Source organism: Orcinus orca, chromosome 1 (assembly GCF_937001465.1).
Source record: "Orcinus orca chromosome 1, mOrcOrc1.1, whole genome shotgun sequence".
Lineage (NCBI taxonomy): Eukaryota > Metazoa > Chordata > Mammalia > Artiodactyla > Delphinidae > Orcinus > Orcinus orca.
This window is the reverse complement of record NC_064559.1, coordinates 144,174,173-144,201,119: the sequence shown is the minus strand read 5'-3', so window position 1 is coordinate 144,201,119 and position 26,947 is coordinate 144,174,173. Positions and strand designations below refer to the sequence as shown.

Here is a 26,947-nt window from a genome sequence, read left to right as displayed (position 1 = left end):
GGGTCTCTTGTAGACAGCATATATATGGGTCTTGTTTTTGTATCCATTCAGCCAGTCTGTGTCTTTTGGTTGGGGCATTTAATCCATTTACATTTAAGGTAATTATCGATATGTATTTCCTATTACCATTTTCTTAATTGTTTGGGGTTTGTTATTATAGGTCTTTTCCTTCTCTTATGTTTCCTGCCTAGAGAAGTTCCTTTAGCATTTGTTCTAAAGCTGGTTTGGTGGTGCTGAATTCTCTTAGCTTTTGCTTCTCTGTAAAGGTTTTAATTTGTCCATCGAATCTGAATGAGATCCTTGCTGGGTAGAGTAATCTTGGTTGTAGGTTTTTCTCCTTCATCACTTTAAATATGTCCTGCCACTCCTTTCTGGCTTGCAGAGTTTCTGCTGAAAGGTCAGCTGTTAACCTTATGGGGATTCCCTTGTATGTTTTTTGTTGTTTTTCCCTTGTTGCTTTTAATACTTTTGTTTGTATTGAATATTTGGTAGTTTAATTATTATGTGTCTTGGCATGTTTCTTTTTGGATTTATCCTGTATGGGGCTCTCTTCACCTCCTGGACTTGATTAACTGTTTCCTTTCCCATATCAGGGGAGTTTTCAACTATAATCCCTTCAAATATTTTCTCAGTCCCTTTCTTTTTCTCTTCTCCTTCTGGGACCCCTATAATTCGAATGTTGGTGCATTTAATGTTGTCCCAGAGGTCTCTGAGACTGTCCTCAATTCTTTTCATTCTTTTTTCTTTAGTCTGCTCTGCAGTAGTTGTTTCCACTATTTTATCTTCCAGGTCTCTTATCCGTTTTTCTGCCTCAGTTATTCTGCTACTGATTCTTTCTAGAGAATTTTTAATTTCATTTATTGTGTTGTTCATCATTGTTTGTTTGCTGTTTAGTACTTCTGTGTCCTTGTTAAACATTTACCATGTTTTCTCCATTTAATTTCCATGATTTTGGATCATCTTTACTCTCATTACTCTGAATTCTTTTTTCAGGTAGACTGCCTATTTCCTCTTCATTTGCTTGGTCTGGTGGGTTTTTACTTTGCTCCTTCACCTGCTGCATATCTCTCTGTCTTTTCGTTTTGTTTAACTTACTGTGTTTGGGGTCTCCTTTTTGCAGGCTGCAGGTTCGTAGTCCCTGTTGTTTTTGTGTCTGCCCCTAGTGGCTAAGATTGGTTCAGTGGGTTGTGTAGGCTTCCTGGTGGAAGGGACTGGTGCCTGTGTTCTGGTGGATGAGGCTGGATCTTGTCTTTCTGGCGGGCAGGATCGTGTCTGGTGGTGTGTTCTGGGGTGTTTGTGACCTTATTATGATTTTAGGCAGCCTCTCTGCTGATGGGTGGGGTTGTGTTCCTCTCTTGCTAGTTGTTCGGCATAGGGTGTACAGCACTGGAGCTTGCTGGTCGTTGAGTGGAGCTGGGTCTTAGCGTTGAGATGGAGAACTCTGGAAGAGTTTTTCCCGTTTGATATTATGTGCAGCCGGGAGGTCTCTGGTGGTCCAATGTCCTGAACTCGGCTCTCCCACCTGAGAGGCTCAGGCCTGACACCCGGTCGCAGCACCAAGACCCTGTCAGCCACATGGCTCAGAAAAAAAGGGAGAAAGGAAGGAAGGAAGGAAGGAAGGAAGGAAGGAAGGAAGGAAGGAAGGAAGGAAGGAAGGAAGGAAGGAAAAACATAATTAAAATAAAAAATATAATATAATTATTAAAAATTAAAAAAATAATTAATAAGAAAAAAGAAAGAAGAGAGCAAACAAACCAGAAAAGAAATCCAGCAATGATAACAAGTGCTAAAAACTATACTAAAAAAATAAAAAAGTACAGACATAACCCTAGGACAAATGGGAAAAGTGAAGCTATACAGACAAAATCACACAAAGAAGCATACACATACACACTCACAAAAGAAGAAAAAGGAAAAATATATATGGTTGCTCCCATAGTCCACTGTCTCAATTTTGGGATGTTTCGTTGTCTATTCTGGTATTCCAGAGATGCAGGGTACATCAAGTTGATTGTGGAGATTTAATCCGCTGCTCCTGAGGCTGCTGGGAGAAATTTCCCTTTCTCTTCTTTGTTTGCACAGCTCCTCGGCTTCAGCTTTGGATTAGCCCCCTCCTCTGCATGTAGGTTGCCCGAGGGTGCCTGTTCTTTGCTTAGACAAGACGGGGTTAAAGTAGTTGATTCAGGGGCTCTGGCTCACTCAGGCCAGCGGGGAGGGAGGGGTGCGGATGCGGGGCAAGCCTGCGGCGGCAGAGGCCAGCCTGACGTTGCACCAGCCTGAGGCGCACCGTGTGTTCTACCGGGGAAGTTGTCCCTGTATCGCGGGACCCTGGCAGTGGCGGGCTGCACAGGCTCCCCGGAACGGGGGTGTGGATAGGGGCCTGTGCTCGCACACAGGCTTCTTGGTGGCGGCAGCAGCAGCCTTAGCGTCTCATGCTCGTCTCTGGGGTCCGCGCTTTTACCTGCGGCTCGCGCCTGTCTCTGGAGCTCCCTTAAGCAGCGCTCTTAATCCCCTCTCCTCGCGCACCAGGAAACAAAGAAGAAAGTCTCTTGCCTCTTCGGCAGGTCCAGGCTTTTCCCCGGACTCCCTCCCGGCCAGCCGTGGCGCACTAACCCCCTGCAGACTGTGTTCGCGCCGCCAACCCCAGTCCTCTCCCTGCGCTCCGACCGAAGCCCAAGCCTCAGCTCCCAGCCCCGCCCGCCCCGGCGGGTGAGCGGACAAGCCTCTCGGGCTGGTGAGTGCTGGTTGGCACAGAGCCTCTGTGCGGGAATCTCTCCGCTTTGCCCCCCGCACCCCTGTTGCTGTGCTCTCCTCTGCGGCTCCGAAGCTTTCCCCCTCCACCACCCGCAGTGTCCGCCCACGAAAGGGCTTCTAGTGTGTGGAAACCTTTCATCCTTCACAGCTCCCTCCCACTGGTGCAGGTCCCGTCCCTATCCTTTTGTCTCTGTTCATTCTTTTTTCTTTTGCCCTACCCAGGTACGTGGGGAGTTTCTTGCCTTTTGGGAGGTCTGAGGTCTTCTGCCAGCGTTCAGTAGGTGTTCTGTAGGAGCTGTTCCACATGTAGATGTATTTCTGATGTATTTGTGGGGAGGAAGGTGATCTCCACGTCTTACTCCTCTGCCATCTTGAAGTCCCCCAGTCAGTACTTTATTTCAGAAAGAACATCAACTCAACCTAATAACTGTATATACTGCATTGTAGAGTTTTGGCTTTATTTAAAAGTTGAATTTTTATGACTTTTAAAAAAGCTATGAGATTAAAGGTTTAAATGGTATAAATGCAGTAATTTTTCATATTGTCGTAAAATGGTTTAGTTTTTAGACAATGACTGCTGGCCTCTGAGTCTTAACTGTATCTTAAACTAACAAAAGAATTTATTGTAATTTTTGATGATGATGACGATGATGCTAATACACCAGTAAATGACAGCCTTTCTGAGGTCTTAAGGAAGTGATGATTAATGGAATGCAAAAATGTCATTTTAATTGCATTCCCAAAATCATGTCAAAGAGACACATCAATGACATGCTTATGCCAAACTTTTAAGGTCTAAGTTTACCACTTCAAATATCTGAGTCTCTTACCTAAAATAAAATAAAATAAAATAATAAATTTAAAAAGATCCCCTTTCCCCAAACCCTACAACCGATTAATTCTGCTTCTATTGGATGTTGAACATAGAAGTATCATGAACTTGATGAGTGTTGGCTATTCATTTATTTATGATATGATGTGGCCATTGCAGCAAATTGGGATGGTTTTCTGCATTACTGAGAAGACTGTATACCAATTCACAGTTAGGCACTCACTATGTGCCCAGCGCAGGGTAAAATAAGAATCATGGTTTGTGACCTCCATGGACCATAAAATTTCTTCTCATTCATTCTTTCATTTGGTATTTATTGAGCACCTGTTATATACTGCACATTGAACAAGGCACTTGGGATAAAGGAGTCCACAAGACAAAGCCTTTTTCTTGATAGAATTTACTGTTTAGTGGAGCCATGGAATGTGCTTCTGAAACAGTTGAAAATTCACATGGGAGTGAACTTGTTTGGATTTAGGCCAGTAGACTGTTGTCTAGAGAATGCTAGTGTATACACTGATTTACAACTAAGGAAGACAAATTTCAGTTTGCTACTTAGATACCCCAAAGAAAAATTAAAAGTGTAACTACATCTCTCCAGAGAATTAAGTTCAGAAAGTAAAAAAAGAAATCTAATGATTAACAAGTTGTCTTATCCTGGTGACCAAACAACCAGACTGACTCAAGTGCTGCCATGAAATGGAATTATTAATTAAATTGACTGGATAATCTGCGAGGCCTGATTTTTTTTCTTGACCAGAAGTATATGTTGATTTCATTTTGAACTATACTCATATTATGCTTTAGATTTAAATAGACATTGGTTATAATCCTGAGCCAGACTCTACCTAGTTATGTGTTCTGTGTCTCAATTTGTTCATTTGTAAAGAGTTTGTAACAAACTTGCCCATAAGGTTGCTGAGAGCCTTTGCATTTTGTCTGTGGGCTTAGGTTGCCTTTTTCAATGACTGATTTTCTCTTAAAAATGGTGGATGTTTTTTCTCTTTAAAGGGACACTCATTTCATTAAAAATTCCCATTACATAATAAATTATTGTGCTAGAGCCTAGGGAAGGCTTTAGAAAATCCTTCCAAACTTCTGTAGTAATAAACCGACTTTGCCTGTAGGAAATTTCTCTTTGGAAAAACATAATGTGTTTCAGGGCAGATGTTTTACTGAAACACCTTAACATCTGTCCTGAAACACCTTACTGCTACAGTCTGCTTTTGCTATTAAAACAGTGTTGCCACTAAATGTCCATGGACAGATGAATGGATAAAGAAGATGTGGCACATATATACAATGGAATATTACTCAGCCATAAAAAGAAACAAAACTGAGTTATTTGTAGTGAAGTGGATGGACCTAGAGTCTGTCAAACAGAGCAAGTCAGAAAGAGAAAAACAAATACTGTATGCTAATATATTCCATATATATGGAATCTAAAAAAACAAATACCATATGCTAATATATTCCATATATATATATTCCATATATACGGAATCTAAAAAAAAAAAAAGTTCTGAAGAACTTAGGGGCAGGACAGGAATAAAGACACAGACGTACAGAATGGATTTGAGGACACGGGGAGTGGGAAGGGTAATCTGGGACGAAGTGAGAGAGTGGCATGGATATATATATACTACCAAATGTAAAATAGACAGCTAGTGGGAAGCAGCCATATAGCACAGGGAGATCGGTGCTTTGTGACCACCTAGAAGGGTGGGATAGGGAGGGTGGGAGGGAGACGCAAGAGGGAGGAGGTATGGGGATGTATGTATATGTATAGCTAATTCACTTTGTTATAAAGCAGAAACTAACACACCACTGTGAAGCAATTATACCCCAATAAAGATGTTAAAAAAAAACAACAGTGTTGCCAGCAGTCAAACAAAGTAGTCTTTTATTCCCAAAACAGTGCACCTCCAATACTACAAGTGATTTCCAACCAGTTGTTCTCTCTTTAAATCATAGGTGAGCTGTTAATAATTATCTTAGTCATGACATTTTAGATAAACATTTCTTGATTAGGTTGAAAATATCTTATGCATCTCTCTTGCTAATGTTTAGAGCATAACCAATATTTCTTTAGCCTAACTATGGGTTTAAGGTAGATAATCATAGCTAGAAAAAACCAGAGTTTACAATACTGCTAAAAACATAATTCAAAGTAAAATGCCTCAAATCATTTTTATAACAAGGTAGGACATATAAAGAAACATACATATTTTCATACACGTTTTCTTTTTCTAAGACCTAAAATTTTTTCCTACCCATTTTTTATTTTCAATGTTGCCTAAGAACAGAAATGATCGACTAAGGATAACAATTAGAAGTGTGGATTAAAAAAATAATTTTAAAAAAAGATCCAAAAGGGTATTTGAAGACCAGTCAAAAGGATGAGAGAAAAGAGACTAATAAAATGATAATCATGCCATTTATCATGGGGTATATAAGAAGAAGAAGAAAAAAACACGATGCTGAGCTTTGTCTATTCTATCACTTTACATCTATTAGTTAATATTAAAAAAAAAATACCTTTCCCTTCTGGATAAATAGCTCTCCTCTGCCCTTGCAGCTTTTTGACAACCGTCCTTCTGAGCCTAAGTTGGTACCCAACACATATGACTTACCTGTCAGTTGCATCTGTTGTTATGGCACAAGAGATTTGGAGCAATACATTTATAAGCATATGTTCCCGACTTAAATAAAAGTTACTAGTGAAAGTACATTAATAGAAATACCGGGTGAGGGAGTGCTAGAATCAGATAGAAAGACAACTAGACATAGGCAGACAGAAATAGAAACCTAGAGATTTAAAAATGAGACCTACCAATGCCAGGGAGACCAGTACATGAATCCTTATTCACCATCTCCCACTCCTCAAATCCTGACTCCACCACATTTTAGTTGGGTGACCTGGGGCAAACTGCCTAACTTCTCAGTGCTTCAGTTCCTTCATCTTAATATAGGGATAATACTGCTTTCCTCAAAGAGTTAACAGGTTTAAAAATATTAGGTATAAAGTGTTAAAACAGTGCTTGGAACATAGTGACTACTCACTAAATGTTAATTGTTATTTTCTTTTTATCTTCTTGTTCATGAACGTAACATAGCACTACTGGTCTCATTACTGGGAATGGTAAAGATCACAGGCTTTGAAGCCAGATAGACTCGGATTTAAATCCTGCCTCTGCCATTTACCAGCAGTGCAAACTTGGGCAAGTTAATGTCTTTGTGATTTAGTTTTCTTATCTGCAGTATCAGAAAAATAGTAACTACCGTTGGGAGTTTTGTTAATATATATCTAGTGCCAACATGACTTTTCCTTTCCCTTTCTACCCTCCACTGAAGACAGATTGGGATTCCATTATTCCTACTATGCCCAAGCCACCTTAGGTGGGCCTAGTCTTCCTGTACCACTCTTGTGACTGGAGGTGTCAGACACTGAAAGGAATATCCAATGGCCAGCAGTAGGTGGCTTCTCTAAAATTAAATCAAACTGATTACCAGTGAGTTTGATTTAACAGTGGTTGAATCTAACAACTTATTATGTAGAAAGTGCGAGAATGGCACAAGCTCGCTCTTTTTTTTTTAAATGGTAGTAAACATTACATTCTTGTTCAAAGAATGAGATAAATTTTTAGACAATTTTTGAAATCTTTTCTCTGAGTTATACTTGATGTACAATATTATGTAAATTACAGGTGTACAATACAGTGATTCACAATTTTTAAAGATTATACAATTTATCTGAATGAAGGTAAAAATTATTTTATCAGTGTTTCAAAAAGTTTTTCATTTTGACTTTTTCAGTTTTGTTTTGTCTCCTTTGGAATTACTGTTTGCATTATGTTTTGATTTGGTTCAAATTCAAAAACTTTAAAAAGGTAAGTCTCTCTCACTCTTGTCCCATCCCTGACAGGCAACCACTGATATTAGTTTCTTATTTATTCTTCCAAAGACATTTTATGAATATGCAGGTAAACATAAATATATGTATAAATTATTTTCCCCTTCATACAAACTGTAATATATGCTTTCCTGCACCTTGCTTTTTCACCCTTAACAATGTGCCACAGAGACAGCCCTATTAGAATATATCAAGAGTGTCTCACATCTTTTTTTTTCTTACAGTACTTTCTTGTATAGATATACAATGTTTCTTGTTTGTTTGTATTTTTGGCGTTTATTTATTGATTTAAATTGAAGTATAGTCGATTTACAATATTTCAGGTGTACAGCAAAGTGATTCAGTTATATACTCATATATATTCTTTTTTCAGATTCTTCTCTATTATAGGTTATTACAAGATATTGAATATAGCTCCTTGTGCTATACAGTAGGTCCTTGTTGTTTATCTATTTTATGTATAGTGTGTATCTGTTAATCCTAAATTCCCTATTTATCCCTCTCCCCCTTTCCCCTTTAATAACTATAAGTTTGTTTTCTATGTCTGTGATTCTATTTCTGTTTTGTAAATAAGTTCTTTTGTATCATCTTTTACATACATATAAGTGCTATCATATGATATTTGTCTTTCTCTGACTTACTTCACTTAGTATGATAATCAGTACAAGCTTTTTAACCTCTAAGACAGAGAAGTCTCTGTTGTAGCACCTTGAATGCACCCATTCCCCCTGCCTCCCATTTCCAAGCTCCCAAGTCCTTCTGGGATCTGGCCAGTGGAAATCTCTGCATCTGCATCTGTCCTCTTCACCCTCCCATATCATTCTCAGTTTTGACCAGAGACTATGACCCTTCCCTAAGGACAGGAAAGATTTCTGGGGAGATGTTTGATTTCTAACCTTAAAAAAGTTAAATATTTAAAACTCAGTGTAATTAACCAGGTCTCTTTAAGTAAATAAGCACTTTTGGGCAGACTAAAACTTAATGGTCTGAAATATCTGAGGCATTCGTTGAAACACATGTCCACATAAGCTTTCTTTTATGTCTGTTGTTTTTCACTTTGAATCTTTGACTTGGATCTGGGGTTGTCAGGCCTGCTTTCTGCTTAAATCTCTGAACTTCTGTTCTTGAAATTGCCTGTTTCTTCTTGTCTTTCTCACATTAGCTGTGGGAGTCTTTTCCCTATTGTCCTGTGTAAGGTAGAGGAGAAGGATTTGAGAAAGTGAAAGACATAATTCCTATCCTCAAGACACTTACAATATAATTGAAGGACTACTATACATATACTGACATTATCTCATTATATGTTTCGTATTACACTGATACTATGTCTGTCAATGCTCATGAAGTGGTGCCAAACATGATGGGAACATATTTAGAATGAGAGATTACCAAGCTATAGAGAGCTTAGGGAAGGCTTCCTGGAGAAGATGGGGTAGGAAGGATAGAAGGATACGTCATTCCCAGTGAGGGAAGGACAGGAAAATGACATGTTTTTGGCATTTATGAAATATTTGATAAAAGAATAAAGAAGTTGAAATAAGATAAATGAATTAAGTAAAAAAGTTGAGTCTGGAAGACCAGTTAGGAGCCTGTAATATAATGTTCTGTTTTTTAAGTGATAAGACACTGAAGAGGGAACAGGATGTGGGTTTGAGGGACATCATCAAAGTGGATCAAAGAGCGTATGCATTGGTGCTGCCTCAGGTTTGACATATGAGGCTCTGGAACTGGATGTTTATACCATGAAGTAAATCCACTGACAGAGTCATAAATCTGTGACTCTAACTCTGCATATATTTAGATGTATGAATATATTGATGTATATTTATACATTCATATATCTAAGTGTGAATAATTTGGAAACAAGCAGGGAAAAGTGAAGGTTATCTTACTCTACATATTCACTAAGAGTACAATTAATAAGAAGCTTATTTCCTATAATGTGCTAGGAGTTAGGATCCATTCATAGGCTGCATGCCAAGGAAAAACTAGCTGATATACTCCTGGAAGCACAGGTAGGTAGTTTGTCCAGATCACAGGAAATGACTGTTCCATTGAGCTTTGTACTTACTGGACCATTTATAGAATGTTAATTTTATTTCTGACCAGTGCAATTTTTAAAAGGAAGAATGAAACTAGGGTATAAGAGGTAGACAGCCAGGAGTTTGCAAACTGTGTTGTATGGGAAGCAGTTGAAGAAATGAAGAAAATATAAGACCAGCGTTATCTTTAAAGTATGTGAAAGGCTGACATTAAACAAGTGCACTTATTCCATGATGCTCCGGAGAGGAAAAATTAAGATACATAGAATAAATTTTAGCTTGTGATAATAGAGAATGTTCAACAACTCACACAGTTAAAATGGCAGAGATTCTTTCATGAGTAGTGCTGAGTCTTTCCCACTAGTTACTTAAGGACACCTGCAAGGGATTTGTGCTTTGTGGAGAAGACTGGACTAGATAAAGGAAACTTTCCTGTGTTCATTAAGATTTTGTGATTCTGTCTTCTCAGGTGAAGTGATGTAGACAGGTACATGTGTACATAATAAATGAAGCACATTTTGTTTTCCCTTCTCTCAGGATTAAATTATATTTTTGCTTTCTTTGAAACATGAACGTAGGTCTTAGTGGTAGTGATCACAAAATCACATAATCATTTACTGTAGCTCATGACTAGATTTGGGCTGAGAAACTTTAGCATAGTTCCTCGGACACCTCTGACTCAGAGACATCAATCCTAAACCTTGTTTTATGGCCTCTGCCTTATTCTTGACCTCTCATAGGGGCAAGTTGGATATATCTGTGTTAATCTGAAGGGAAAAAGAGAAGGGCTTCTTCAGGCATTTTTACAACTGGAGCAGGGCTTCAATCCTGTCCCGCTTTCTTCTTCCATCCCCACCACTGCCTCAGGGTGGACGGAGAGGTCGGCTGGAGCAGAAGATTCCCCGACCACCTTCTCTAGGCCTGGTGGTGGTGAGAGCTCTGTTCCCTCAGGCAAGTGTCTCTTTCAGTGTCTCCCACTCCCTAGGAAGCTTTGTTTACTCTCCTGAGTGAAGTTTGGTAAGAATATTGAGCAAGTAAATTGCAGGGCCCTTAGGCAGTTTGGTGTAGTAATTAGAAGGACAAGCCCTGGACATGCTTTCATTCAGGCCCTGACATTAACATGGACTGGTCCTTTATCTTATTGAACCATAGTTCCCTTATCTGTAAAGTGTAGATAACAATAGTACATATGTCATAAGGTCATTGTGAGGTTTATTTGACGTAATACATAAAAAGAGCTTTCCTAGCACAGGGCAGTACTCAGGTCTAATTTTAGTTGTTATTATTTGTGGCTGTATCTCTTACTCATAGGTGGCATAGCATGTTGCTCTGGTTTACAGGAGACTTTCTGCCTTTCCCATGATTTAGGATCCCATAACTACCAGGATGACCAGTTCTTATGGTCTGATGCTGGCCTGTGTTTTGTGTTTTTTTTTTTTTTTTTTTTTTTGCGGTACGCGGGCCTCTCACTGCTGTGGCCTCTCCTGTTGCGGAGCACAGGCTCCGGACACGCAGGCTCAGCGGCCATGGCTCACGGGCCCAGCTGCTCCGCGACATGTGGGATCCTCCCAAACCGGGGTACGAACCCGCGTCCCCTGCATCGGCAGGCGGACTCTCAACCACTGCGCCACCAGGGAAGCCCTGGCCTGTGTTTTGATGGTGGTCCAGTTCTATGATAGAGTCTGCAGTTGTAGTAAAGATGTTCTCTTAACTGTATAGTTTATTCTCATTCATTTATGAGTAAGTTTCTCTCATTGTAGCTCAATACAATCTCTATTTGGTTTGTAGAACATATCTTTTGATTGTATTCATTTCACATTTCCTATATTTTTTTCCTTAAAGAAATCACATGTGATATATATGTATATGTGTGTATGTATGTGTATATATAAACATTTTATTTAAAATTTTTGTTATATTTTGTATTCTGGGATAAATGTATTTTATTCCTTTGAAAAGTGTCAGAAAAAAAAATAAAACTTGGTTTTTTTTGGTAAGGCCTAGCAGCAGGGGACCATGTGGACGATTATTCCTAGGAGTTCTGGCATAAATTTTCCCTCTAAACAGACTCAAAAAAAGTGCAGGCCTGGGAGAAGATACCGGAATAGAAAATGAAAATACACGGATTCTACAAATGAACCTTCTCTAGAAAGATTAATATTTTATTCTTTCAAGTATTATACTTTTTTCTTCTCTATGCACTGTTCAGTTGAAAATTTTTCCCGCTCTTCATTTTGCACCTGATTTCCTCAGCCGGCACGAAGCAGCAAAGATGCATACAGAATATTATGGTTTAGGACAGTCCCATTCTAGGGGGAGCTATCTTCATATAGCATGCCCTGTTTTCTCACTCTTTGTAACTGTCAATGTCTTTAGGCGGAGACAAAAATGTGCTGTCAATCGGACCATTGGTTAATCCTCTATCAACAAATCAAACAGAAAAAAAAATTATTGTACAAGTGTTTGTATTTTGCAGCACTGATGTATACTTTAGGGGTAGACAACATTTCACAGCTGTTCTAGAGTTGTGGTATAAGAAATACCACGTGTTTTTGTCTGTTTCTCCCTGCACTATAATATTTCTGTCTTACTTATCTCTGAATCATTCACCATGTGCAAATACTGTCTTAATTTTAATGAGTATTCAATAAATAGGAAATGAGTGAAATATTACCTTCTATATTCAACAATGTAGAAATTTATAAAATTCATGTACGGGAAAAGTTCATAGTTGAAAGATATATCCTGTTGGAGCCTCTACATTTCAATTTGTTACTTAAAGAAAAATCTATTATTTGGGAGTTACACTAGAGTAAGTTTTTTTCTCAAGGTTCTTGTAGTCACTGATGCAGAGATAAAATATTCTATTTTAAGAATAAATGCTAGAGTTAAATCACCACAAATATATTCAACTCTAAAAGTTACCTGTTGTATTGAGATGGATTCAGTGATTTATATAATGTACCTTTTCCAAAATTGCCATTAAGGCAATTTAAATGAAAATGAAATGAAATTTCTAATTTGCAATACTCATAGGTGCTGTGACATTTAAAAATCATTCATCTATACCTGGTTCTTTACTCACTAGTTATCCAAATTAACACATAGATTGAACTTCTCAAACTTGGAGGTGTAATGAAATGGTTCCTTGGTAAAGCTTCCAGATGGACCATTGTCATCATCTGGTAAGACTGGATTGTAATCGCATAATCACAATTAGCCCCCATCTCTGTGGTTATTCAAGTGCCAACCCTAAAGATCAGTCTCTGGATGACCATGCTGTAAGGGACAATAACTTGCTAATCAGTGAACTGTACTTCTGTGTATGCTTTCAGTCCCCAAAGAAAGTGTCCCTGAACTAAGTCTTTTATGATGACAGAAAGGAGGAAAGGAATGGTCTGCTTCTTGGAATAAGAAAGCTATGTGTGAGGGGCTTCCCTGGTGGCGCAGTGGTTGAGAGTCCACCTGCCGATGCAGGGGACACGGGTTCGTGCCCCGGTCTGGGAAGATCCCACATGCCGCGGAGCGGCTGGGCCCGTGAGCCATGGCCACTGAGCCTGTGCGTCCGGAGCCTGTGCTCTGCCACGGGAGAGGCCACAACAGTGAGAGGCCTGCGTACAGCAAAAAAAAAAAAAAAAAAAAAAAAAAAATGAAAGCTATGTGTGAAAATACCTGCTTTAGTGACTAGATGAGAACCATGTATAGTTGTCATAGACATTGTTCATATGAAAATAGATGTTAATAAAATGCTAGAAAATGGCTTTGTATCTAAAGAAGTTGGACATTCTACCAGAAATGGTTTTTTGATTATGTATTCATTTAAATTTCCTTAAAAAATGGTGCCAAGGAGAAATACAAACTCTAGCAGAAACAAAATTCATAATTAGTGAAGTCTGAGTAAATGAAGTTTTGATGTACTAGAAAAATTGCAAAAACTCATTATTTTAATTACTGCATCTGTGGTCATGTACCAGCAAATAGCTCTGCCTATGGTACCCTTTATATGTCTTTATTATATTACTTACAAATTATAACTGTTTGCTTTCTTGTCAGTCTCTCATCATAGGGACTTCATTCATTTAATTCATTCAACAAATACTGACCTGCCCTACTCTATGCCAGGTGCTGGGGATACAGCAGAGAACCAGATAAAAATACATGCCTAAAAGATGATATTTTAGTGGCAGAGACAGAAGTAAAAACTAGATAAAGAAGCAAAATATATCATATGTTGGAATTTCTCTAAATATTGTTCTTTGCATCACTAGCATCTACCACAAGGCCTGGACATAGTAGACACTCAAACTACTCACTGCTGGCTTGATTTACTTTCGTGATTACTCAAAGGAACAGAATTATAATTCTTGAATTTACCATTGCTTTTAATTGTGAGCAGCCACTGGAGTGCTGATACCAGTCAACAAATATACAGACTTAGGGTAGGGGATGATGGAGTAACTTCCAGAATAAAACTTGAGTGACCATGAGCTCTATTATCTGTGAGTAAACTAGCCTGGTAGATTCATTAATTTGGTGACCTTAACAGTTGATATAATTGTACTATGGGGCCCAAATAAATGGAGATTTTATTTTAACAGCTGTTTTGCTCTTTGCAGCTAGCAATGAACATAAACACTCTGGCCCATACACGTCTTTGATTTCATTATTTCTCTATTGTCTTAATGTTGAGTGTCTTGAGAAGTATCAGGTTAATTCATTTATTTTTTCATAGAGTATCCAAACATTTGGCCTTTCCACTTCTCAGTTAGAATTCTAATCATAAACAAAGATGACCAACTGTAACCTGCCAAGGTCCAATGGAAGATATTTTAGAAAATAACACATAATAGTTACATGTCAGGTAGCTCTTGGAAACTAGATGAAAGGCTGCGTGTGGATGAGAATCTGTGCATGGCTCTCTGGAATCCAAGTTCCGGTGGGCTGGCTGGAGAAGAATGCTTTCAGGGCTTGTGAGGTGACTGTTGATGGAGCCTAGGGAAAATGGTAGACATTCCTGTTCTTACCCCAACTCCCAACCTTCTACCAGGCTTATCAGGGCTGAAATTCCCCAGCAATTCTGCAGCACCTCTCTCACATACACATAGACATTCATAAATGATTAACAATAGCTCTGATTCTTTAGTACCATAGTACAGGCTTACCTTGGAGATATTGTGAGTTCGGTTCCAGACCACTGCAATAAGCTGAATATCGCAATAAAACGAGTCATGAAATTATGGTTTCCCAAGGCATACAAAATTATATTTACACTATACGGTAGGCTATTAACTGTGCGATAGCATTATGTCTAACAAAACAATGTACACACCTTAATTAAAAATACTTTATTGCGAAAAAAAATACTGACCATCATCTGACAACACAAGGTTACCACAAACCTTTAATTTGTAAGAAAAAAATGCAGTATCTGTAAAGCGCAATAAAGCAAAGAGCAATAATACAAGGTATGCCTGTATATTTCAACAAATTACATGGGAAAAAAAGATACAGATTACAAAAGCAATGCACAATCTATCCAACAAATTAGTAAATTAGAGACAAACCAAAGGAGAAAATCAAAATCCTCTGTAGTTCTACTATCTGGAGTTAACAAAGGAAAATATTGAAATACACTCCAGGTTTTTTTTTCTATGCGTGCACAAAATTTTTTTTTTTTTTTTAAAATTGGGATCATACAGTGAATACAGTTTGGTAACTTGCGGGACTTCCCTGGCAGTCCAGTGGTTAAGACTCTGCTTCCACTGCAGGGGGCATGGGTTCGATCTCTGGTTGGGGAACTAAGATGCCGCACATGCCATAGGGCGAAGTTTGGTAACTTGCTTTAAAGAAAATTAAGACTGAATCACAAACATCAATGCTTTCATTTTTTCCCATTACATGAAATTACCATAATTTATCCTTTGTTGCATACTTGGTTGTCCTGAATTTTCAATAATATACTATTGTCAACAGTATACTATGATCTTTCTTTTACATGAATACTCCACCCACATCTTTACTGGTGGGTAAGTGGTTAGTGCTTCTCCCAAGCTAGGCCCTAAAGCAACCTCTCTTCCAGGTTGGGGCTGGGGGTCAAGGGAGGGAGAGAGAGGGAGTGCCTGGCCACTGCTCTGGTGTTCTGGAGAGAAGCCTGGGTACTGGCTGCCCTCAGCAGAGGACTCAATGGCTTTTCACGGCTGGTGACCACACTGCTGCTTGCAGGGAGGGAGGAGAGTCAAGTCAGAGAAGTGTGTGTCATGTAATTCAGGTGGGTTATTTTTTAAAATTTTTATTTTATATTGGAGTATAGTTGATTAACAATGCTGTGTTAGTTTCAGGTTGTTTCTAAACTAGGCCCAGCTGTTCCATGCAATTGCACCAGGCATCTTTGTTCCCGACTACACAGAGCCATGTCTTGGCTGGGCTCTGAAATCTCCAGGAACACACCTAGTCATAAATAGGAAATGCATTCACTTAATATTCATGAGGCAAGAGGAAGATTGATTCCTTCATTCTTGAACCAGAAAAACCCTCCCAGAACTCAGCAAATAGATTTTAAGTTCCATAAGGGCAGGAAATGTCTGCTCTGTTTGCCACTGTGTCCTCAGTGCCTAGCACATTTCCTGACACATAGCAGATAATCAACACATATTTGATGGGTAAAGAGAAAACATGAAGTGAAAATATTGGGTTGGCCAAAAAGTTTGTTCAGGTTTTCTTGTAAGATGTTATGGAGAACCTGAACGAACTTTTGGACAACCCAATATCTCAATCCGATAGCCAACTGGGGCTTGGCTCTGCTTTCTTCTGAGAGAAACAGGGCTCATATAGGCTTAGTTCTTCAATCCTGCTGGCTAACTTGGGGAGCAGGGATATAGGACTCTGGACCTGACCCAGGTACTATTGTATGGGGACTAATTTTCTCTGTGTTTGATACATTTTTGATACTTTGATACATTTTTCCCCTACAAAAGGACCCATAAAGGAAAGAACCATTTCCCAAAGAATCTGTGTGGACTGCAAGATCTTGTTCCTTTTAGTGGCAACAAACCACCTTGGAATCCTTTACTAGTGGATGGTGTTGTGTTAAAACTTTTAGAAGCATTCTAAGCCTCAGAATATTAGACCTCTGTCATGGATGAGCAGATGTTTCTCTGATGACTAGCTGCTGTGCTTCTAGAAATAGCCTCAATGAATAAAAAATAATACAATTTTGTTCATTTCAGCACTTACTAAGAACATCTTAGGTATCAGCTTTGTACCAGATATTAGAAATAAAAAGAAGAGATGATCATAGATATACAGGATAATACATAATTATCAGGCAGTGTGGCAAGTGATACAACTGGGTATAGACAGGGTGCTGGGGCAGCACAACTTGCTAATTCATCTCGGTGAAGTCGGGGAAAGTTTCATGGAGGTGAGCCCATTTTGACATGGGGTTTGAAGGATGGGTAGGAGTTTGTCAGGCAGAGAAAGGGGGAGTAGAAGTTCAAAATGAAGAGACTTACACAAGCCAAAGTTCAGAAGGGAATGGTGCATTTGGGACAGATGAGGCCTTTACAGCAGTTGGAGCAGGGGGTGTTGGCAGGAGAGATGAGGTTTAGAGGAGGATTTCAGATGCATCATCAAGAAGGCAATTAAGGAGTTTCTACTTTGTTGTGTAGATAATGAAGGTTTTGGTAAGGGACATTTTTCCTTCAACCATCAGTATCACCAGGCCAAATTAAGATATTTCTTCTTGATAATGACCCATCAGGAAGACCAAGAAGACTTGATTTTCTTTTCATTTGGGTTTTAGGCTTTTACATCTTCTCTTAATCCTGGTGGCATAATAATCTAAGTCTCCCTTAAGTTTTCAGTTTTACCTTTTGTTCATTTATTTGTTATTTGTTTTTATATCCTAGGTGTTTTCAAAGATATCTTGTTTGCTCTGCAGTTGTTCATTTAGAAGTTAAAGCTGGGCTCAGTGATTAGACCAGTTCTAACCTATAGCTGGGATCATTTATGGAACTTATTCTACAAAATGATCTCTTTAACATTATGAGTGGTCAGGAAATGGACACATGAGACCAAAATCTACATTGTTATCGTTAAGTCTCAATGGTAATGAAGAGGGGAACCCACTTTCTCAAAGCCCTTAGGAAATCCCATTGCATTTTGGAATATTTTAGCAAAGTTAAGGCTAGGGTAAGAGATGAAGGAAAGGGAATATGAAAGAGAAGACATTAGTATCATTGTAGTCACCAAGCAGAAAATTTTAAAAGTAACATTCCAGAACAATATAACATACCATGTGCAAATTAGTATCAGATGCGCTAAATAATTTTTTTAAAACTCTATAGTTTATCCAAACTTTAGCTTATCTATACTTTATTTGCATAAATAAACTTTAGTTTTTTCATTGAAATTTACAAATATGTGTTGACTTTGAATTTTCTCTTCCCAGAAGTAAGAGAAGGTCTGTTGCTAGGATCAGTGTTTGTCCTCTCTTGGGTCATTCTATTTGTGCACATTTGACTTGCCAGATAAGTTATCATTTTTGTAGTTCTGATGTCAGTTTGAATTCAAAGGATTCAGATGTCTACATCAATGTTTCTGTGACTGTTCATTTCTTTTTCTCAGTATTTTGCAAAATAACATCACTTTGTGGAAAGTGATGAAGTGAAATGAATAGCATAAAGCAGTTTGTTCAGTTAAAAAACTATACTGAGCTTTGTGACCACCTAGAGGGGTGGGATAGGGAGGGTGGGAGGGAGACGCAAGAGGGAGGGGATATGGGAATATACGTATACGTATAGCTGATTCACTGTTATACAGCAGCAACTAAAACAACAATGTAAAGCAATTATACTCCAATAAAGATGTTAAAAAACAAAACTATAGGACTGAGAAAATGTCTCTCAGCTGATTTCCGTATTTTGTTTTGCAGGTGACAATGGCCAGCATTGGAATGAATAGGCAAGATTTTATGGGTGCCTGTGAAAGAACCCTTTTTACTCTTCGAATGGCAACATGGAATCAAATCTTAGATCCCTGGGTGTATATTCTTCTACGGAAGGCTGTCCTTAAGAGTCTCTACACATTTACCAGACGCTGCTGTGGAGTACATATCATCAGCTTACATGTTTGGGAGCTTAGCTCCATTAAAAATTCCTTAAAGGTTGCTGCTATTTCTGAGTCACCAGTTACAGAGAAAGTAACTCAGCAAACAAGCACCTAGTTCAGTAGGATGGTACACCAGTGTAGGTCTAGGACCAAATTAAGGAAAGTTTTGGCAATATTTCAGTTAAGGTATGAATACAGAAAGCCTAACTGGAAAAATCAACCCTCAGCCAGATAGTCTGGGGGGCACTTTTGTCAGATTTGACTTTTGAAATTTGTTAAATTAACTGTATAATTGTGCATTTTCACATGTTTTTGTCAACTGGAGGTAAATGTGATGAACTAATGCCACAGGAGTCAAATTGAAAACAATTTTGGGCTTATCTGTGTTATTGATGCTTTTGGAACAAGTAACTCTCTTGAAGCCTGTAGCATTTACTTGGCCTACTACCTGTGCAGTGAAATGGCTGTTTGGGGGTGTCACTGCTCTATAGCAGTTCCTTATAGACTAGGCACAGTGAAGCGGAGTGCCCTCTTTTGATCTGGTCTGTTTTACCCCAGATTATGTAGCCTCAATTAGTGTGTTGTCATGTCACAGTGGATTCGTTGTGGCTTTTTATAATGACTTCCACGTACGTGACGTGTGGCTGTCAGTTTGCCCGATCTTGTGAGCCTGTTTAGAATGAGCCTATCCTTGTTATATTTGACAGATATGACTGCTTGCATTTATTATTATGGAGGTCAAGTGTTGTTTGAAGATATTCTTGTTAAGTCATAGTTTTCAAGTAATCACCATTTCTTCTGAAAATTCTAGTGTATAGTCAATAATTTTTAGAGAAACAAAGGCTCTGTGAGCACGTGTATAGGTGACATGCATTATAGCAGTTCCTAAGAAGCTCTGCCATGGATAATGCAAACCAGTAGAACTTAAACCCCAAGTGATGGATGCAAAGAACATTGGCAAATGCGCTTTACTTTTAGAGTCATTGACACAGTGTCATTTCTATGTCAGGGAACAAAAGAAACACAACCTCTAGAGAATAATATTCAAAGACCATCTGCAGCTAGTGTGGTTCTTTCCACTTACACACACACGCATACACACACACACTCTCTCACACACACAAAGAACATCAGAAATTTCAGTTGAAGAAGGCTCCTTAAATCTGTAATGTGGCATCTTCTAAAGCCTGTGCTACCAGTGCCGAGGAGAGGGTTGGCAATTAGCAGGCATTTTGAGACCCTTATAATGGTTAACCAAGAGATCAAGGGTTGAAATCTTTCCCCAAATTTCTCAGTGATATTTTAAACTTTATTTTTGCTTGTTTGTATAACTTAACCCAAAGAATTTTAGTAATCATTCAAAATGTCGTGGGTCTATCACAGCATAGGGTAGCTAGTTCTGCTTTATAATAGGGAAATGCATTTCTGTAGAAAGAGTCCCTTCATTAACTGGGATCTGTTTTAAAATTAATCTTCCCCATGAGACTGATTTTAGATTCTCTAGGAAATCTGTGCAGTTCAATTAGACTTAAATTATTATTTTCACAAATTTTTGCTTTTGACTGGTAATTTACATTGGAAGTTATTGTTAACTTTGGTCAATGTTGGTAAATTCTAATGAATACATTAAAAGAAATTGGGGCTTCCCTGGTGGTGCAGTGGTTAAGAATCCGCCTGCCAATGCAGGGGACATGGGTTCAAGCCCTGGTCCGGGAAGATCCCACATGCTGCGGAGCAACTAAGCCCATGCGCCACAACTACTGAGCCTGCGTGCCACAGCTGCTGAGGTCCGCATGCCTAGAGCCCGTGCTCCGCAACAACAGAAGCCACCACAATGAGAAGCCCGTGCACCACAACGAAGAGTAGCCGCCGCTCGCCACAACTAAAGAAGGCCCGTGCACAGCAACGAACATCCAACGCAGCCAAAAATAAATAAATAAATTAAAAAAAAAAAAAAAAAAAAGAAAAAAATTAAGCAAACAGCCTCAGTGAAGATTTAAAGACAACTATCTTTTTTTCCAATGAATTTGAAGTACGGCAACATACATATACACACTGGCATATGATATTCTTAGTTTATGACCAGTAAATGATGAATCATACAAATGCAGGTCATTCTCATATATAGAGTACTGAGTAGGTGCTTGATACTTGCCAAAACTGGAAAGAATTTCTTGGTGCAAATGAGCATGGATGTGCAAAGTTTTTGTGCATTTTTAAACTGGCAATTACATACTGGTTATTTTAAGATATATATATATATATATATATATATATATATATATATATATATATATCTTCAGTGTATATACTTAAAAAAAAGCCATTGCAGTTTGTTATCGTTGTTGTATTACATAAATGTTCTCATGTGTTTTAGGAGCACTTAAAGACTAAAAGAACTTGCAGATGGTTTAGAGGAGATATGTATTTCCTACAGTTGCTTGAGAGAGTGTTGGTGTTTTGTGAGATGAGGCACAAGGAACCAAAGCTCCATCCTTTCTCCTCAGGCTGGGTAGCATGCTGCAGCGAACACTCCCATAGAGCCTGATCTGGGAGAGATGTGGAGGAGAAACCCTCATTCAGAGTTTTAGGCCTCTTCTCCTTGTGGCTTCTACTCAAATGACAGAATTGTTGCTCTATATCATGACCCTTGGCCATTATGTCATTCTGGCCATGTGTGTCTGCATTGAGGAGATATTGTGACATGCCCATGTGTGGGAGAGTATGAGCTTAGCATGCAAGATTTGGGGGAGTGACAGGGTGGTCATTCTCTGCATAACCTGGAAGGGTTATCTCTATTATCTGAGCATAGGTTTAGGGTAACTAAATTGGTTTTATGATGCTGTTAAACTCAAAAAATAAACACCAAAAATTGAAAAAAAATTAGTCAAAGAATATGTGTGTTTACATTGTGTTAGGCTTTTTTTGTCCACAGAAAATGAAATAAAGTGAACACAACAATATGCATATCTGACTTCAGAATTTTATTTCTGTTATTATATGTATTTCAGTGTAGTTTGACAATTTATTGTATATGAAATAATAAATGGAGCATCTACCAATAACTTTCATATATTTGTTCAAAGTACTGGAAGTAAATAGTGTTCAGCACATTTACCAGTTTTGAAGTTTTACACTCTATTTTAAAATTTATCGTTAGACCATCAGAGTAACTGAATTTCCCTTCTCATTGGATAAAGTAGTAGCTAGGCAACTTCACATAGAGTTTGATCAAATTATTTCTGGGGAATTATATTACTCTAGGCAAATTACTTGAAAATAGCAGACTTTTTCTGATGTTAGCGAACTTAAAAAAAAATGAGACCAAAAAACCCCCAACAGCACATGGGTTTTTATGCTTGTGAATGCAGAGACAGATAACACTGATTCATAATTAGCTGTAAGTGTATCCCCAAAACATCAGATTGTTTGCTGATGGATTTTAACTAGGTGAGAGAAATATGTTCTTTAAACATTTTTTCTAAAGGTAGAAAGTTGCTTCTAACTATCTGTATTGCTGAAGTGGAAAATACTTAAAAGTTAACACACACACACACACACACACACACACACACACATATATACACAGATATATCTGTCTTGTAAAACAGATGGTCTTCTTTGATCATTTTCAGTCTTAAAATGAAAAACTTACTTCAGTTTTGTGCTAATCTGAGTTTAGAATCCAAATAAAATTATTTGTTAAATAAATAAAGTGTGAACTTTTTGTGAAACTTATTGCTAGCATCACCTATATCACCATTATTGCTCTAAATTCATTGTCTAAGGTGAGAATATAAAGGATGGGAGTGTACATTTTCCTGCTTCTTCATCTGGAGGTCAGAATATTTTACCACCTGGTAAAGAATAGTGTTGGACTTCAACTTGTTATTGACATATTTTAACAGCAGATGAAATGTTATGTGAATAAATGTATTTTGTTCTCTTCATACTTGTTGGATTGTATAAGAGAGTAAAGAGTGATATGTGTATTTTGTGGCTTCCATCAGTATGCAACTCATGTAATTTTAGTGCTTTGACTAGTTTAAAACTTTAAACAAATGATTTTTAAAAAAATAAACTTGGACTGATGTTTATCAAGAGTGGTTATTTTTAGGAAGATCATATAAAACTTGGAACTCTTGAACCTACCTAAACTTCCATTTTTACCTGCTATTAGACGGGAAGAATTTCAGCTTGTTTTCCATTATTACCTTTTGCTATCCCTTTCCTGTCCACTCTTCTGTGACATCTGCTTTCTTTCTTTTACCTGTGCCTCATTTTACGTAGGTAGGTCATAATTCTGATGGGAATCTGATCATTTCCAAAACACAGTGGCCCAAGTATACCTGTGATAACAAACAATCCGCAAATCTCAGTGCCATAAACCCAGAAAGGTTTGTATCTCACCTGTGGATGCTGTCCATTCAGAAGGGGAGCTCTGCTTACCGTAACCACTCAGAGACCTCAGGGGACAAAGCAGCCATCATCTTATATGTTGCTGTCTGCAGTGCTAAAGGGAACAACAGCCTGGTGAATCATGCACTAGCTCTTAGAGTTTACACCTGGAGGTGATACATATTACTTTTGCTCACACATTTCTGGCCAAAGCAAGTAATATGGCCCCACTAACTTCAAGCGGGGCAGGTAAATGCAATACTATAAAATGTCCAGGAGGAGAACTGAAAATAATTGGTAGATAGCACTAGTGATTTCCACATTAGGTAATTTTTTTTTCATTATTGCCTTTCTAACGGCATTCAAACTGGAACCAGGTTTAAAAAATTTTTTTTTTTAATTTAGAAACATCGTGGGATTAAAAATATTTAGGTCTCATTCACCTAAGAATCTTGTAATCTATAAAGATAAGACAGAATGAATGCCATTATATATTCCACAAGCTTTTTGAAATTAATAAAAATTTTAGATGACAAAAAAACCTCACAAAAACATCATAGAATAAAAAGTGAAAAACTTGGTTCTTAAAAATGCAGGGAGTGGGACCTTTCTGTACAATGCCTAAGAATAGCTTCGTTGCAACACTGTCTGAAATAGTTGCTTTTTTAATAAATGAGGATATTTGAAATTTATTTTTGCCTTTGCATTTTCAGTCTCCTTATAATTGAATATCTTGATACCTTGATATACTCTTTGCCATTGAATTTTATTGAACTGTCAGAAAACCCAAAGTAGTATAATAGCACTAGAACAAGATTAAACTACATTTCTTTTCTTTTTCTCCAAGTCTCTTCATTTTGAACCCAAACATGACACTATATGAAATGAATCAGAAACTTGGCTAAATTTAAACCTTAGGAATCTTGAGATGTAAGTTCATATACACCAAGTGTCCTGTTCAAAGATTCTGTAGGAAGTTATTGCAAAGAATTTCTGGCAGAGCTGTCTTTCTGCCCTGCAAAAATATCAACTGAAAGTAATATGATAAGGATATGATATGCAATTATGAAAAAGTAGTTGGAAGGTTTTTACATTATCAAAAATCTCATATTTGTTAAAGTATACTTTTTAGTTAATCATCTAGTTTGTGAAAGAATAATGAAAATACTGTTTTATATACATCTTATTCATAAAAAGGAAAGGTAGAATTATTGAAATGTAAAGGAACTATATTTTGGCTTTGAAGTGCCCTTTACAATTTTACTTAGGATGTAAACTCAGTCTTAGAGTTTTGTATTTAATTTCATTTGAATTATTTTTAATGTCTGATTGGTAAACTCCAAATTAACAAAGTGCATCCTGCCGTTACAGTGCTACCTTTCCCACGTTAAAGGAGGCAATTCAACACTAGTACACACCAACATCATCTTAGCTTTAAAAAATGAGATCATATGAGACATCTATTGTGTTCTGCACTTCTTAATTTCAATTGTTCATGTCAGTATATTCAGAATACTCTTCTTTAAAAGCTAAATAGTATTATATAATATAAATGTGCCATAACTTAAAGAAACAATTTTCCTATTGAAGGAGAGTTGTTTTTGTTTCCAGTTATTTCCCTTTTTTAAATAATGCTATTTTGATATGCATACCTTTATACTTTGTGTGTGTGTATGTTGTGGAATTGCTGGCTTAAGACATGCTCATTTTCAGTGTTCATATGCATTGCTAAATTGTGCAGTGTGTACAGCCATTCTCTTCTAAAAGAAGATGCCCTATTCCTGACATCACCACATCACCTACCGTGTATTCCAGCAATCTTTTTTTTTTTTTTTTTTTGCGATACGCGGGCCTCTCACTGCTGTAGCCTCTCCTGTTGCAGAGCACAGGCTCAGTGGCCATGGCTCACGGGCCCAGCCGCTCCGCGGCATGTGGGATCTTCCCGGACTGGGGCACGAACCCGAGTCCCCTGTATCGGCAGGCGGTCTCTCAACCACTGCGCCACCAGGGAAGCCCTCCAGCAATCTTTTCATGACAATAAAGTCACCAATCTTATTGGCAAAAATAAAGCATATTTAAGTCATCCTTTAGGTTACTTGCATTTCACTTTGCTAATGAAGATGAGCATGTTTTCATACATTTATTAGTCATTTGTGCTTCCTCTATAAATTTCCTGTTCCTGACCTTTATCTATTTTTAATACACTCATTTTTTCCTCTTGACTTACGGGAAGACTGTGTATATTAAGGATATTATCTTTGTCAGCTTGGGCTGGTCTAATGAAGTACCATGGACTGGATGACTTAAACAACAGAAATTTATTTCTCACAGTTCTGGAGGCTGAGAAGCCCAAGATTAAGGTGTCAGTCAGTTAGATAACTGGTGAGGGCTCTCTTCCTAGCCATCTTCTTTCTGTATCCTTACATGGCAGAGAGAGAGAGAGAGAGAGAACAAACTACTGTCTGGTCTCTTCTTATAAGGGCACTAATCCCATTATGAAGACCTTGCCTTCGTGACCTCATCAAAACCTAATTACCTCCCAAAGGCCCCATCTCCAAATACCATTACATTGGGGGATAGGGCTTAAACATAGGAATTTTGTGGGGTGGGCAGACACAATTCAGTCCATAGCAGTTATTAATACTTTTTGATATATGTTACAAATACTTTTGTACCAGGCTTCCATTTTCTTCTGCATTGAAGGTGTCTTTCACTATATAAGAATTTTACATTTTTACTTAGGTAGAACTAACCTTTTATGGATTCCTTCTTTTGTTTCTTGTTTAGAAAGTTCTTCTGTCCTCAAAGGTTATAAATATATCCCCCTATGTCATTTTCTACAATTCAAGTTTTGTTTTTTATCTTTAAATTGTGTAGTTTTCATGGAATTTATATTTTTATGTCATGTGAGATGGGTATCTAACTTTCCTTTTTAAATCCCAGATGTATAACCAATAGATCCAACATCATGCTAGCAATTTCAGAATTTTTTTTTAAGTTATATTCTTGAAGTCTTATCTTGGGTAGATTTCTATTAGGCTTTTTGAAATATTGCACTCAGCCCATCTGGCCTCTATTATTAACTCAGGATGGAAAACAATTGTCTAAACCACACAAAAGTAATACTACATTTAGTATTCAACAATACCACTAAGACCTATCACTACTAGGACTCAGCCTTTCAATTGTTTTTCCAGAAAAGAATACAATTTTATGTACTGCCATTTTTCCTGTTTGCCATATGTTTTCTGTGACCATCAACAGTTTCCAACTTAAGGTTAAGCGGGTTAATGAGGAGATGTATTATTTTGCTGGGGCTGTTATAACAAAGAACCACAGACTGGGTGGCTTAAACAACAGAAATTTATTTTTTCACATTTCTCGAAGGTAGAAGTCTGAGCTCAAGGTGTCAGTTGGGTTGATTTCTACTAAGGCTTGTCTCCCTGCCTTGTAGATGGCTTTCTTTTCCCTTTATCTTCACATGGTCTTTTGTCTGTGTCTAATATCCTCTTCTGATGAGGACACCTGTAATATTGGATTAGGGCCCACCTTAGAGTTCTCATTTAACCTTAATGACCCTCTTTAACCACCCTATCTCTAAATTCAGCCACATTCTGAGGGACTGGGGAGCTAGGACTTCAACATATGCATTTCGGAGGGACACAATTCAGCCCATAACAAGAGTATAGTCTGAGACATTAAGATAAAGTTATGGTAGATGGACCATACAAGAGTTGAGTCTTACCTCAGGTTTATTATCCAGTGGTTCTCAAATGTTAGTATGCATCTCTTTTACATGGAGGTCTTGCTAAATCAGATTGCCAGGCCCCATCCCAGTGAGTGATTCAGTAGGTCTTGGGAGGAACCACTGAATTTACATTTTTAACAAGATCCCAAGGG

The 26,947-nt window shown here is 38.0% G+C and overlaps 1 protein-coding gene across 1 annotated transcript in view; it reads left to right on the top strand.

Annotated features, from left to right (window-relative positions):
• The window catches only part of PTGFR (prostaglandin F receptor), a 58,474-nt gene extending 35,875 nt beyond the window's left edge, over positions 1 to 22,599 (top strand). Inside the window, exon 3 of the mRNA XM_004279933.3 lies at positions 18,474 to 22,599. Coding sequence (XP_004279981.1) covers positions 18,474 to 18,764 — 291 coding nt within the window. The 3' untranslated portion in view covers positions 18,765 to 22,599. The remainder of the gene's footprint in view (positions 1 to 18,473) is intronic.
• The last annotated feature ends 4,348 nt before the right edge of the window (positions 22,600 to 26,947 follow it).